Source organism: Rissa tridactyla, chromosome 1 (assembly GCF_028500815.1).
Source record: "Rissa tridactyla isolate bRisTri1 chromosome 1, bRisTri1.patW.cur.20221130, whole genome shotgun sequence".
NCBI lineage: Eukaryota > Metazoa > Chordata > Aves > Charadriiformes > Laridae > Rissa > Rissa tridactyla.
The window spans coordinates 430,110-445,433 of NC_071466.1; the positions used below are offsets into that span (position 1 = coordinate 430,110).

Below are 15,324 nucleotides of genomic sequence, written 5' to 3' on the forward strand. Positions count from 1 at the left end.
TGGCTTGAAAAAGGCAAAATTTATAAGTAAAGGAAGATATTTTTATAATTTCTGTTATTTGATGTTGGTGTTTTTTTAATGGGTCGAGGGGATTATGCTAATCATGCCCCATTATTAACAAGCATGGCAAATGAAATTTCCTCAGTGTCCAAATAAAGCAGCATTTCATTAATCCAAAAATCGGTTTAGAAATAACATTTCTTTAAAGGTCTCTCCTGCTTCTCAACAAATATGTACCAGGATGTGCCATTTCTGCCTGAAGAGGTTTTTAGCATTTCTGCACTGTTTGGTATTGCTGAATTTGTGATGGTGCATCCATCCATGCATTGCTGTATGGCAGGTCGTGACTGGTAACTAAAAGAATCAAAAGATAGATATCTAATGACAGCTTATAGTTTTAAGTGTGGTGTATGAAGGCACGGACTCTGGCTGTGATGAGCACGAAATCGTTTATTGCTTCTCAGGCCTCGGCTTTTATACGCGAGCTCTAAAACTTTCCATGCACCTGCTAGGCAAGTAAACGCATACTTCAGATCACTAACCCGGTCGCCTTGTTCAGTTCCCACCAAGATAAGCACGCGAAGCTGTTTTCTTGTTCCATGGTTATATTGAGCCGGTTCCTCTTCGTTCCATCCCTGTCGATACCCGTGCTCCTGTTTCTGTGTGCATTGCTCGCCGTGTCCTTGGCCGTACGCAGCCCTCTGCGCATAGATCTGCCACGTTAAGAATTGGCAAAATGACTTTTTCAAAAAAGTACCTGCCAAACCTTTTCCTTACAATGGCGTGAGGAACTGTGTGATCTAAATCATGTTAAAACACTGGTTTTCTTTGTTCTAGAAAATAGTTATTAGTGTAGTATTACATAGTAACATCTTCAAGCTTTTCTCTCCCGTTCAAGGCTGGGAAGACTTTTTTTTGTTGACTTTTGTTGAGTAGTAACAGACTTTCTGTCGTGTAAAAAGATGTCTATTTAATATTTCGTTACATTCGTAACATCGTGGTAGTTAAAAGATGGAGACGACAATCCATAGAAAATCACGCAACATATTTGAAGGAGAATCTACACATGAGCTAGTGCTAAGTCAGCAAATAAAAGTATTTTTAAGAAATTATTAATTAAGAGTAAATGAAAACTACCCAGACTAGGTTATATATAGTAGTTTACAGTCAGGGAGTGGGCTGGCTGAAGTTCTCAAGAATTACTTGTCTAATTCAGATGTAAGAAGAAATAATAGAATTGCTCACAGCAGGGTGAAATTAAACCAAACTTTTGATACATTTCCTGATACACTTGTGTGCATTATGTTTTATCACCTATCCAAAAAAAAAAAGAGAAAAACAATATCTAATGGCTCATTTCATTTGCCAGTCATTCAAATGATTTCCTGATAAGGTTTTGATATTGCCCTTTGAGAGATGTTATAAGAAATGGAGCCTCAGATGTGATTAGATCTTTGGAAAAAATATGCAGTTCTTCCCAGTGGATCATCCCCAGTTGACTAGCAAAATTTACATAGAAGGTAGGATCCAGCTGAGCTCTGATCACTTTATCCTGTGTTATGCTTCAGCGCAACTAGTGCTAGGAGTGCTTTCAGAGAAGAACTTGTATGTGTTCTGTGAAAGACACAGCCAGCTGAAAACACAGGAGAAATGATTTTTATATATAAATGGAGTCCCTTAATACCCTATTTCTTCTTTTGTTTCTTATTTGGAGCCTTATTACTGTTATTTCTAGCATTTGATTTCAGCTAAGAGGTTGGCTGGACAGGCGTTTCACCCCCCGGGATGTATATCAGTGCTGTTTTGTCCGAGCACTGTCTTAAGGATTCCGCATATTCCAGCTTTCTGTCTGGCCCTCGGCACAGACCCTGACAACAACTTAGCATCTTCAATGTAGGTATTCACACAACGTAGCTGTGAGGAGGTAAAAGTTCTGCTTAGTGACCTTACTGATGTCAATTAAGCCTCGTTGATTAGCAACACCATTCACAGCTGCAGTTGGAGGGAAGAGGGCCGGGCAATCTCCCTGGTACCTTGTATTGGAAGACAGGGAGTGAGGGTGTATTAACACGGAAACTCTGGTTCTCTTTTGCAAACTCTTCTTTCTTTAGCATGTTTCCTTCCCCTCCCATCCCTGCCCCAACTAAGAGAAGCCAGCATCTCCCCTGCCCAGCACGTACGAAACCTATGGCAGGGCAGTGTCTTGACTTTGTGTTTATCAGCTCTGGGGACAGTTGCCTCCTCACCTTCTGTGTCCCTCTCCTCAAACCGATGTGGGTTTGCAGTTTTATGTTCAAAGGTGACAATCAATGGAAACGGCACAAAATATTGATATAGTTTTGTTTGGTTTGTTTTTTTCTTTTTTTTCCATAAGCAGACATGTTGATTATATCAGTTATTTAGGGTGACTTCGGGACAATTTTAGTCGGGACAATCCTCGTTATCAATACAGGCTGGGGGATGATGTGATAGAGAGCAGCCTGGTGGAAAAGGACTTGGGGGTCCTGGTGGATGAAAAGCTGGACATGAGCCAACAATGTGTGCTTGCAGCCCAGAAAGCCAACGCATCCTGGGCTGCATCGAAAGAAGCGTGGCCAGCAGGTCGAGGGAGGTGATTCTGCCCCTCTGCTCCGCTCTGGTGAGACCCCACCTGGAGTACTGCGTCCAGCTCCGGAGTCCTCAGCACAAGAAGGACGTGGACTTGTTGGAAGGGGTCCAGCGGAGGGCCACGAAGATCAGCGGAGGGCTGGAGCGCCTATGCTATGAGGACAGGCTGAGAGAGTTGGGGATGTTCATCCTGGAGAAGAGAAGGCTCCAGGGAGACCTTATAATGGCCTACCAGTCCCTGAAGGGGGCCTACAGGAAAGCTGGGGAGGGGCTGTTTGCAAGGGCATGTAGCGACAGGATGAGGGGCAATGGTTTAAACTAGAGCAGGGCAGGTTTAGATGAGACATTAGGAAGAAGTTCTTTACACTGAGGGTGGTGAGACACTGTCCCAGGTTGCCCAGAGAGGTGGTGGAGGCCCCATCCCTTACGACACTCAAGGCCAGGCTGGATGAGGCTCTGAGCAGCCTGATCTAGTTGAAGATGTCCCTGCTCACTACAGGGGGGTTGGACTAGATGGCCTTTAGAGGTCCCTCAGCCCAACACATTCTATGATTCTATGATTCCATGACTTCTAAGAAAGGAATTGGCACAAAGAACTAGAATGTACTTGTTGGTGATATTTTTATAGGGGCATGCTTTGCTAGGCCAAAATCTGCTAGCGCTTCACGCCTGTTCTCTTGTAATGGCGTAGGAGTACTTTGTACAAGACTGGCGTGTTGCGTGTTTTGGGTATACAAAGCATTTTGTGCTTCACCCACCCCCAAAAACAGTGGCTGAAGGTAAAATATAATTTTGTCAGCCTTAAATCACACCCTGTGTTGCATAGGGAAAGGTTCATTAGATCTGGAATCCAGGTCTCAAGGCATGTGATTGTTCCCTCCAATGCCTTTTGTCCAAAATCTTTTGCTTTTGCCTGGGAGGGAGTAAAGCAGAGGGAGCCAGGTTCTTCCCAGTGACAGAAGAGGAGGCAATCAGTGCAAATTGAAATACAGAAAATTCATTTTAAGTTCAAGAAAAACCCTTCCCACTGGAAGGGTGTTCAGGCACAGGAACAGGTTGCTTAGGGAGGATGTGGAGTCTCCATCCTTGGAGATATTCAAAACCCAACTGAACATGGCCATGAGCAACCTGGTCTTCCTGGCCCTGCTCAGAGCAGGGTGATTGGACTAGATGATCTCCAGAGAGCCCTTCCACCCTTCCACTTCCCTGGCCATCAGGAGCAGGGAAGTGATGGTGCCTCTGTACTCGGCACTGGTGAGGCCTCACCTCGAGTGCTGCGTTCAGTTCTGGGCCCCTCTGTACAAGAGGGACATTGAGGTGCTGGAGCATGTCCAGAGGAGAGCTACCAGGCTAGTGAAGGGTCTGGAGACCAGGGCATATGAGGAGAGGCTGAGGGAGCTGGGCATGTTTAGCTTGGAGAAGAGGAGGCTGAGGGGAGACTTCATTGTCCTCTACAACTCCCTGAAAGGAGGTTGGAAAGAGGTGGGTGTTGGCCTCTTCTCCCAGGGGAATAATGACAGGACCAGAGGAAATGGTCTGAAGCTGCGGCAGGGGAGGTTTAGGTTAGATATTTGGAAGAATTACTTTACTGCAAGAGTGGTCAGGCACTGGAACAGCCTGCCCAGGGAGGGGGTTGAGTCACCATCCCTAGAGGTGTTTAAGAAACATCTAGATGTGGCACTTCAGGGCATGCTCTAGTGGCAGAGATCGTAGGTTGTGGGGTGGTTGGATTTTTTTTTTCTTTGTTTGTTTGGGGTTTTTTTGTGTGTGTGTATGGTTGGACTCGATGATCTCAAAGGTCCTTTCCAACCATGAAGATTCTGTGATTCTATGATTCTATTCTGTGGTTCTGCAAAGTTATTGTACAGTAATTTATTTGCATATTTGAGTGTAATAATGAAGCTCTGCCTGTATTAGTAAGAGTGTGAAATGATCCCGTGCTTATGGTCTAAACCGAGGCCAAATGCGAATAGACAAAAGCCAATGAATGAGTTCCCAACGACTGGTGGTGTTTTTGTTATGATACAGAATTTTAGCCTTGGATGGGATTAACTCCATTATTTTGTGGCTGCCATTTAAATAAGTTTTATGAAAAGTTCTCATAGCTTGTTCAACTGCATAAAATATGTTACGCTTACAAACCTATTTATAGACCTAGCTATAAATACCAGTGCATGTATGCATGTGGGTACGTACTGATGTTTGATATATTTGGTGACAAACTAATGCACGTGGCTGGAGATGATGTGACAGTGACAGCCCAAGAATAACACTTCGGAGTCATGATAATTATTTCCATTTCAGCTCAGTGCTCAGCAGCAATAAAGAGGGAAAATTATTAGGAGAAGAGTAGATGCTGAAGCAGAGGAGGTCACTGTGCAGCTGGGCATTTCTGTGGTGCTCCCAGGACTTGAGTCCTGCGTGAGTCCCCTGTGCAGGTCTGGTCCTCATCGCTCAGCCGGGATACTGGACAGGGTTCAAGAGGAAAGGACAAACATGATCAAAAGCTCGGAAAGACTTCCAAACATGGGACAACTGAGTATACAGGGACTCTTTAGCCTGGAAAAGAGATAATCTAGAGGAATATAGCAGTGATCTGCAAATCATGCAAAACACTGGAAGATAAAGTGAGTAGGGCCTGACTGTTCATGGTTTCTGCCAGTGTCAGAACTTTGGTCATCAAATACAGTCGGTAAGACACTATTTCAGAGCAAACGTAAGATGATGGATCTTCATGTAGTAGAAACTCCTTGTCAGAGGCTGTGGGATAGATTAGGGGGTTTTCATGGGGGACTCGGCAAGTACTTTAAAGAGAAGTCAGGTATTTCTTAATAGACAAACCACCGTAGGCTCAGATCTCTTCAGGTAGAAACAGTTGGAGGCTTGGAAAGTGCCGGCAGGATGGATTTGCCCCGTGCCGGTTCTTCCATAGGTGCCTGCCTGTGAAGCAAGAGCTGAGGGGGCCCTTGGTGCGAATCAGTGCAGCCTGACAAATTGTGCCTTTGCCCAGGTTTTTGGAGGCATACCCTCTGGAGCTTGGCAGTGCTGGAATTGTAGAACTCAGTGCTACAAAATTCTGCATAAATAACATTTGCTTCAGAGTATGTATTTATACAGGGTTTTTTTAAAAAATTAAAGTTACCTTTTAGGACTGTTTCTAAACCCAGTTTTACTGTAGCACTTTGTAAGTGCCGAGCTGTGGAATGAACTCTACTGTCATGACAGAAATAGCCTTCACGTATAGTGAGAACCTCTGAGAAAGAAAAGTTTCTTGATTAAGACATTGGTTTTGAACTCCAGGGATCTAGCTAATCCCCAGCTCTGCCGGGGCGTTGCTCTATAACCTGCAGAAGGGTCTCTAACTCCGTATTGAGCATTGAGGCTGCTCAACTTTGGTGTTGTGTCCGCTCCTCTTCACCGGCTGTCTGGGGAGCCCGAGGCTGGCAGCACAGCTCATAGGCAGGCTGGGTCACTCGCCACTGTCTTGCCAAGTTAGACATACCAAATGCAGTCTCAATGCGGTTCTCGGTGTCTCTCTTCCCTGTTTTGAAACAAAGCATTTTGCTTTCCATCACTCACCTTTCAACCTTTTAAGGTCCTTTGGACAAGAACTGCCTTTTATGCCGCCTCTTCATTGGCAGATGTATGGGTATACACACATAAATCATGCAATATCTGTGGTTCTAGTGTAAATGAGGGAGGTCTGGTTAGAAATAAATCTGTCCAAACTCATTTTGACATAGTAGGTGTGACATTTTAAAGGCATAGGAAAGCACCTAGAGTTCCAGCAGGGAAGGGATGGGCTGATGCCAGATTCAGGTTCACTGCTGACCTGTGTAATGATTAGTTGATTTCCTTATTTTTTCCCTCTGCTTAAACAAACTAAAATTCTGCAAAAGAAACAGAAGGATGCTCACTGCTTATTCACCTAGCTTAGAAAACAAGGAGACCAGTCGCCGTTCTGTCAAAGCTTCTCTATTTCCCTTAGATAAATATAAACAGCAAGGGTTTTTATATAATTTTCAACTTTATGGCTTTTACTAGCTTTTAGGTTTTTTTTAGTAGCTCTGTAAATAGTGGGCTTTAATTAGTCTTTTACATGACTGATCAGGAGGGATCACCAATGGTGGTGAAAAAACAGGAGAATTAAACTCCGTGAGGCTTAATGGACTGAAAATCATGGAAGTTCAAGCTGGTCAAAAAGCCTGTCTTTTTGTATCAGCAAAATATGTATGTTTTAGGGGAATTCCAAGGCTCATGGTGTAATCATTTTGGAACCTTTAGCTCATCAACATTACCTCATCATTGTTTTCTTTCCTCCCCTTTTAATCCGATGGAGGATATTTGTAGTGCAGACTCTTCAAGAGGAGAGAAGTGACACTTCCTTAACTTCAGAAACTTTGGCCGTTGCGATGACATAGGTCAAACTGAAATATTGAACATTTCAGTTTTATGCCATCTTGTTGCTCATCGTAGTTTTATAGCCCTTAGAGTGGCAAAGGCGTCTTCCTAAATGCCTTTTTACAAGGCACTGAGGAAGTACTTGTGACAGCATTTCATGTATACAGAGCTTGAAAACAAGGCAGATTAGTGGGTCTGAAATCCTTTTAAATGATGTTGACTATTTTAAGAAAGCTGACTTGATTTTTTTGTTTTTTATTTAAATTATTGCAAGTTGTTGAGGAGATATTCATGGCATGGAAGGTGCTCCAGACCAGTCTGCATTTTGCATAAAGCTAGGCAGATTTTTTATAGTTTGAAATTACAGGACTTGCAAGTGTCCGTGTAGTGAAAGATGAAAGTGAGAGATTTCTGTCTCAATAAATGCAAAAGTGCTACAGGTAGTTAGAGAAACATGAGTGTAAAATGTCCAAAGGTATGAGTGCGGCACTATGGATAGACCTTCTGGTAGGCAGCTAGGCTTCTGGGCCACAGTGTTCTGTAGTTGGAACTAATGAGGCTTTTCTGTTCTCCCGTTCACTGGTTGCTTTCTAATCTCATCTGTGTTTATTCTTATGAACTTCGATTTAAAAAGTCCATAAAGCTGGTATAAAAAATCCGTATCCCAAAAAAGCAATTGCCATCAGTCATAACAGTGTTCTTAATTGAGTTCATCGCGTGCAATTCAACCTGGTTTTATTAGAGGTTCAGAGTGATCTGAAGCTGCTGGGTAAAAGGTGACTGGGATAAACAAAAGAGCAATATCTCAAACTTCAGTTTGAGATACAGACCTCATAGATACAGACCCATCAAACTCTGAAAGAGCAGGAATTTGATTTTTCAAGACCCTTGGAATTCAGCAGAGTCACTTTGCTGTTATTTTCTGTAAAGTATTTTGTAACAAGGAGGAGCAAGGAAAGAAGAACCACAAGACCTGACCTTTAAAGTCAAACCTGACACAACTGCAGTGTGTGACCTTTGTCATCACCTTTGAAGTGCTAAAGCCGTAAGAGCTTCAGGGGTGTGATAGCTTCAAAATACAAGGCCGCTGCTCTCTGTGCCATAGTATTCTGTCTACAGAATGTGAATAATAATAATAATAATAATAATAATAAACCTTCTACACAAATTATTTTTCTTTGTTTTGAGAGCCCCAGAAAATAAAATTTTATCATAAAATTTCCCTTTGCCTCTCTTTCCACCTCTCTAATAGTGTATTCTGGAAAAAAGGAAACTTGACTGTGTAACCGATTTAAATGGGCTTCCAAGCACGCACCCATTCTTGCTCACGTTTTTCTGGCATTACTCACCATAGTGAGCACAACCTCATTCTTGCTTGAGAACCAAAAATGACATGCATCTAAATATTTCAAAGGGAAAATTTCCCTTGAAATGCATCCTTCTGTCCCTGAAATGGGTAACTGGTTTGGCAGAACAGGTATTATAAAGCTGTTCGTGGGCGTTTATACTGAGATTCCAGTGGTTGACTTGTGAATGTGTTGAGCTGGGAGGGGGAAGGAAGAACAAAGGATGAAAAAGAGAGAAGAATTTGGTAAGAGACAAGGAAGAGAGGTTTATGTAAGAGGACAGATTAAATTTCTAAAGCTATCCATGACAAACTTTCTCTTCTCCTTTGTAGTCTACAACCTTCCTGACTTAGAACAGGGCAAAGATTGTGTTATTACACCCAGCCCCTACTCATCACGGGTAGCAACACTTCACATTTATCTCAACATACACGATCCCAGTGAGAGTGCCTACATTTAACCGAGGACTTCTCACTGATCAACGATTTGGAAGGAACTGTATGCTCAAAAGGGAAACCAGGAAGAAATGGAGACACTGGGCATGTTGAAGAGAGAAGTTTGAGCATAAGACGTGACCGTGCAGCCATTCTTGATGCCTGTGAGGACTTTGTCCTGTGGTTAGACTTACGGGAGAGTCAGCGAGACGGTATCTGCAGTGTCACACTCAGCAGAGTGACAAAACAATCAATGGCATAATTGATCTCCGAACAATGCAAAAAATCATTAGGAAATGAGCTAGTACAGACAAAATAATGCAAATTGCATGCATAGAATGAGAGAGAAGATAATTGCGGATTTCTCAGAAGCAAGCATTTTAAAACTTGGTTTAGTAAATGTTTTGCATGTTTGGTTAATAAACCAGACCAATACCTAGACAAAAAGCATCACATTTTAGACTAAACTGTATGAAGTGATGGAAAAGATTCATTTTTGGAGATGTCTCTCTAAAATGATCTGAGTATTAAAATTGTCTGACTTGGTTTGGTTCCATTGGTCAGCTAGTGATTGCAGATCAAAATAATGTAAAATACTCTGATTAGTTTCATCAGTTCTTCAAGTCTTTCATCTGTTGTTGTAGCATGGATTTGAAGGAAACTCTTATTTTTTTGAAAAGTCCCCCTGCCTTTGGAAAGTATCGTTGTGATTTTTTCTTGCAAATTGAAAAGCTTTCTCCTGTCAAGCTTTAAGCTTCTGACACATACTTTTCTAGGAGCACCAAAAGTGGTTTATGTTCTGTCAGCAGCTGCCAAAGCTCTCATCACCTCCCTCATCACCTTGCTGGATAGTCCTTAAAGGCAATAGTGTCATTTCCACCAATGTGACTTTTGTACAGTGCACACGTATGTGTAATATGGGAATATCATAGACCTGAAGGGTGAAGGATGTACATAATGGTCCTATGGGACGGATCAATGCTAAAGGCTTCTGTTCAGTGTGCCGTTTCTCCTGGGAGGCTTGAGAGGCTTTAGAGGACGTGGAGGCTACGTGTGCTGGAGGAAGTTGTAGGATGTGTGGGAGATGAGGTGGAACGCTACCCCATAGTGTAAGTGCTGCCATGGAAAAATGAGTAAAGTCATATGGTGAAAAGAAAATACGTCTGCCTGGGAAATTTGCCATAGTGTGGTGAAAAAAATAAAAGTTGACTTTAACTAAAACAAGATCCAGTAGGGAAGCTGTTTAGGCCAATTTCAGATGCCATAACTTGGCTGCTTTCACTCCAGTCCGGGCCAGCCCTGTCACATTACTATTCAAAACATTTTCAAGATCACGGCTTGTCGGGTTGAGTCCTGGAGTGCAGCCAGGTGGCCTGGATCAATGGGAAAGGGCAGCAGCACAAGAAAAAGAGTCACAGAGCAGGGGTTAGAGATGGAGCATGGCTGGCTGCCTGTGTGCTGTCCATCTCAGGCAGAACAATGGAGCAGGACATATCTGCAGCCTCCCTGGGATGTGTTTTGCTTCTCCCAGAGAATCGCAGGCCCTTTGCAAGGTCTGCCAAACCAGCCTCACTCACATGTAGTATGGTGGTGTGTGGTATTGACCTGAAGAAGAGCATGAAGAATGCTCTTCTGAAAAACTGAAGAATGCTTTGCATTGCAGTTGTACATGGTCATAGACCCTAACAAATAAATAAATTGGGCCACCCCAAAGACAAATCCTTAATCACGGTGACTTGCACAATGTTCTGGAGGTCAAAACCCTCAAGTCATGGAAGGAAGTGCTATTGTTCAGTGTTTGCCATTGAAAACTTCCTCTCATTCCTCCAGCAGGCACATACAAAGGCTGTTGTTGTTCATACAAAGTCTTTTTATTAAAGGGTACCATTAGCTTGAGTTGCATTGGGAAGTTCCTGAGGTAGGGGTGGGAGTTAACGTGCTTGCTCTGACACATATGCAGTTGGATATTTTGCACCAGTGAAAGCTCCCTGAAGCCTTTCAGTTCTTGTCCAGTGGCTTTTGAAGATCATATCGTATCATCTTTAAGGATGACAGGGCATGCCCACATGCATTAGAGGATATGCCCATGTGTTAGAGCGTATTTTGAGATGCAGAGGGATATAAGGAGAGGAAGGACTATGCTTATCCTCAGGTTCAGTTTCCAGAATGAAAAACTTACATGGAAAAGATATCTATTTTAGAGAAACCCATAGTACAGCTGCTACACACAACACAGGCCACAAACTGTGGTTTAGCAAATGAAGGATAAAACCTGTAGCTGAAGACTTCAAGCCACGGTTATAAGGTATTGCAGGAAGAGTAGGAGGTGAGAAGCTGGGAAGGGAATCACCAGTGTGCCACTGGAGGACTGGTTAAATAAAAGTTGCAGGTGGTGGAAGCAAAGAAGGAAAGAGAGCGTGTCCCATGCTATGGAGAGCTACAGGGTGTGCTGAGGGGATTTGACCTGGGTCGGAAACGTCCTTCGGTCCCTCAATCTGGGTATCAAGTGAATTTTGAGGAGATTCCCATCTTCCAGGAACTGAGAAATTGATACCGATAGAAGCTCCTACAGATCCTGCTTATGCCTATCCACCTCTGGAGAAAGGCATCAGAGAAAGGCAGCTACCCCAACCACGACCACCCCGTCACTTGGTGGTTGGTGAAGCTACGTTACAAAAACTTCACCTACTGCAGATGGTCCTATAATGCAGTTTAAGTATATAATAGTGAACAAAAAGCAATCAAGTCTTCCAACCATCCCTGAAAATACCAGTGAATCAGTTACCAAAGGGCTTGTATTGCAATTTAATTTAGATTAATTAATTAATCTACGTTTGTTTAGGCTGCTGTGATCCTTGAGTGGCTGGTGAATTCTTAATTGCTCCTCCTTTCTGTCTAGACTCAGCTCTTCAAGGCAGGGACTATTTATTTATCATCTGTGTATGATACTCAGAAAACCTGTATGCAAACCTCAGAAACTTGTAAGCACTACTAGAATTCAATATTGGATGAAAAAATTGACATTTTAAAATATTATTAAAAGGCCTTACAGGAGACAGAAATTTCTGGGCTCAGTGCAGTTTTGTATGAATATATAGATTTTATTCCCTGTACACTTAGCTTTGTCCTCTGGTTAATATTGCTGGAGAAGAGAATTCACTGATATTACTGCTTGCTTACTTGTGGCCTGAACTTATAACGCAGAGTCACAGTCTGGGTTTGTTTTTTTTTTCTTTTCTTTTTTTTTTTTCTCTGTCCTGACAGAAAGATTTCGGGATTTACTGCTTCTCCATTCAAACCAAGATACAGAGATTCTGCCCATCTTTCAGCAGAGGCGCTATCCCAAGTAAGTAAGATTGTCTTCTTGGGAGAAATAAAATCTTTATCTATTTGCAGCGAGGGAGAGCGGAGCGTTTATAGCCCTGCACATGCTTTCGGTGTGAAGTCCTAAGGCAGAGCTGTCGGGGAGACCCACCCGCGCTGAGCTCGGCAGTCCTTCAGCGGTGTCAGGGAGAAGCAGACGTGCTGCACGAGCGTGCCCAGCTGGCAGGGGGGATGTGGTGGTGGAGTTGCCTGGATCGGTGTCTGGTGGAGCTCCGTTTCACTTGACACTGCGTTGACATAGGCAGATGTTTTGTCAAGCTAATCCCCGCTCTTGTCTTGTGGGATTCCATCATTTGCGGTGACAGATTGCCTTGGATTTTAACAGGCTCCCCTCTGGAAGCCTGCAAGGACTAGAAAACATTTTTTTCGGCCCTTTTTAGAGATACATGTACGGACAAACCAAAAGATTAGTGTTGTGTGTTTAGGAGGTCTTGAATGTATTGAGTATCCTGGACAAAACCTCTTCTTCTCCTAAGTGACATACCTGAATGAAAAAATAAGTGCTCCTTGTTATTATATTAGTCACAAGAAACAGTCACTTTCAGCCGAGTCTTGGAAAGAGGCAGAGAAGGGGAGAGGAGAAGAAGAAACAGTCCTTGCATTAACCGTGGCCAGAGTGAGCGATGAAGGAAGGCCAGTGCAGGAAAGACAGGGGCAGGAGAAGGAAGAAAGAATGTGTGGAGCCAATCCAGCGATGATGACAGAAATAAGCAAAGTTATATACTTTAGTTATTATTGTTAGCAGGTTCCTGAAATACGTAAGAAGCCAGTGGAGCAAAGTGTGAAATACAGCTCTTAAAATCTTATAATATGAATTATCTTAAGAGTAGGCAACAAATAGAGGGGCTGGGTGCTGAAAACCAGTCACTTCCTTACTGCGAACACTTGAAAATAGAAGCACTCAGGGGTGAAATCCTGATTCTGAAAATAGTGAAACTTTGCAGACTTCAAGGGAGACAGGATTTTATCCCCTGGAATTGATTGTTTGCGTTATCCGTTGTCACTGTACTGGAATACTGTGGAGTTACAATATATGAAACTGTGGGAGACACCGTATGTGGATGGACTGGTCTGCTTTTTTCACTGGGACTTCCATGAATTATTACTTTTCTCCTCAGCCTTTGGGGCACTGAAACAGTTATTTTTCCATGGCAGTAGACTACTTTGCTTGGCTGAGATGTTTTCACTTATGGTATGGACACTGTCAGACTGGTCTGAGAAACTAGTGTATTGTCCTTCCTCAAAGAACAGACTTACCTCTACACAAATCATTCTTAAGGTGTCTGACTTTCCATTTCCTTACATTCAATTTATTGTTAGCATTCTTGGCAAGTACAGTCCACTAGCAATATTCACATTGTCAGATTCATGGGTGAACGAGTGCCTGTTGTCTGCTGTTCAGTGGATGCTTCAGGTTTTTGAAGATCATACGACAAATAGCTTGTAGTGTGGAGCTCTATTGCTATTTGAAGTTATAGTGGCTTTGCATCACAAAATGATACATGTTTTCAGCCACATTACTTGGCAAGATTGACCGATTCCTCTAACATACAAAATCAGCCAAACTTTGGCACGGAACTGAAAGAGAAGTTTGCATATGTTCTTAAAAGCAGTAGATTGCTGTTTATAGCATCATTAATTGGTGCATATTTGCTTGCTTGTTTCAGAAATTTGTAATTTATTATAGTTCATTTAGAAACTAGTTTAAGACTATTGACATGCCCTAATTTCCCTAGGGGTTGTCGTTCAAGTGAAATACTTGTGTTCAGCAAGGTAGAAAACCTGTTCATCTTCATAATATCTTTTGTCGTATTCCCATGTCAGTTTTTTCCCTTCCCTGTGCTCATTTTCATTGAAAGGTCAGTTAACAGAAGTGAAGATAATGAACAGACAGATTGCATAAATCAGTGTCCCTTCATTGACTTCAGCTGAGCCATGGCTGGTGGTACTACATAAGGATCTGAGCAGTCAGGTCATTTTAGTGAGACGTCGTCATGGGGCACAAGCTGGAGCTTGTAATGCTTAAGGAAATCTTAAAAATATGGACGGTTAAAAATAGAAGATAAATTCTAGTAATGACTTAGCTGAATAGCTCGACTAAGCAGGGCTTAGCAGGTAGAAAGGACAAAGGTTTGCACATATTTAAGAGGCGTATGTCCAAAAGAAATAGATTGGATAGGAAGATGTTCAGCATTTCTCAGGATATTCAGAGTCATAGTAATAAATATTAAAGGCTAAATGAGCAAACTATAATCCATCAGTTTTTGAAAGAAATAGAAACCTTGATGTTCTGGCCTGAATTATGTTCTTGTACGTTTATTATATTAAGACCTGAACTCTTTCCCAGGGAACAGCAGGATAATTTTGGGCACTTGTTTGAGCTCAGAGAAGATGTCTGTGCACTGGAAGGGCTGGAAGAAATTTTCTAGAATACACATGCACATTGTTCTGGATTTGCTGGGGTAAATGTGTCAGAGAAACATGCTTTGCACTCCTGGTTGATGGAAGGGAGAAATGCAGGATCTTTTTATGGTCCTTGTGTTTGCCTGAGTTGATTCTGCTGGTCTTGGCTTAGTCAAGGAGCAAATACCTACTCTGACACGTGGAGGAGATTATGGAGAGGTCTGAGCTTACAAAGATTCAGTCTTGTAAAGCCACACGGCACATCGCAGCGCTTCCTTGTTATCACTGTGCGTCCACAAGTAGCGTGGCATCATGAGCACCGGTTCCAATCATGGCCTGCGGGCGGAGAGGCAGTGCTGTGCCAGCACATCACTACAGCATGCATCCAGTCAGCCCAACACGCAGCGTGCGTTCTCTCACTTTTCTTTACAAGGTTGTAGAGCAGAAAGAGCTTGGCTTTATCTTACGCTTCACTCACATGACAACGTAACTGTGTCTTGGAAAAATTGTAGTTATTGGGGAAGGAATATGGAAGTATGTTCTCCCATAAATACCTATAGTGGAACTTAAGGAAACATACAACACTCCACGTGGTCGCAAGTTAGTGAACTAGTGGCACCAGTCTAATCCTGGCAAATCTTTTTGATACCTCAAGTGATTGTCGGAGGATGAAATGTGTGGTTCAGAGATCAGATGTCACTAGACACCCCTCATCCACCTCATCAGGAAACCCCCCATCCACAGAGAGA

General features: G+C 42.8%; 1 protein-coding gene across 4 annotated transcripts in view; it reads left to right on the top strand.

The window, feature by feature from the left end:
- Nucleotides 1–15,324, top strand: part of NOX4 (NADPH oxidase 4) — a 116,864-nt gene that overhangs the window by 58,513 nt on the left and 43,027 nt on the right. For all 4 annotated transcript variants that reach the window (XM_054217834.1, XM_054217840.1, XM_054217838.1 and 1 more), the window contains exon 13: nt 12,053–12,134. In XM_054217834.1, coding sequence (XP_054073809.1) covers nt 12,053–12,134 — 82 coding nt within the window. The remainder of the gene's footprint in view (nt 1–12,052; nt 12,135–15,324) is intronic.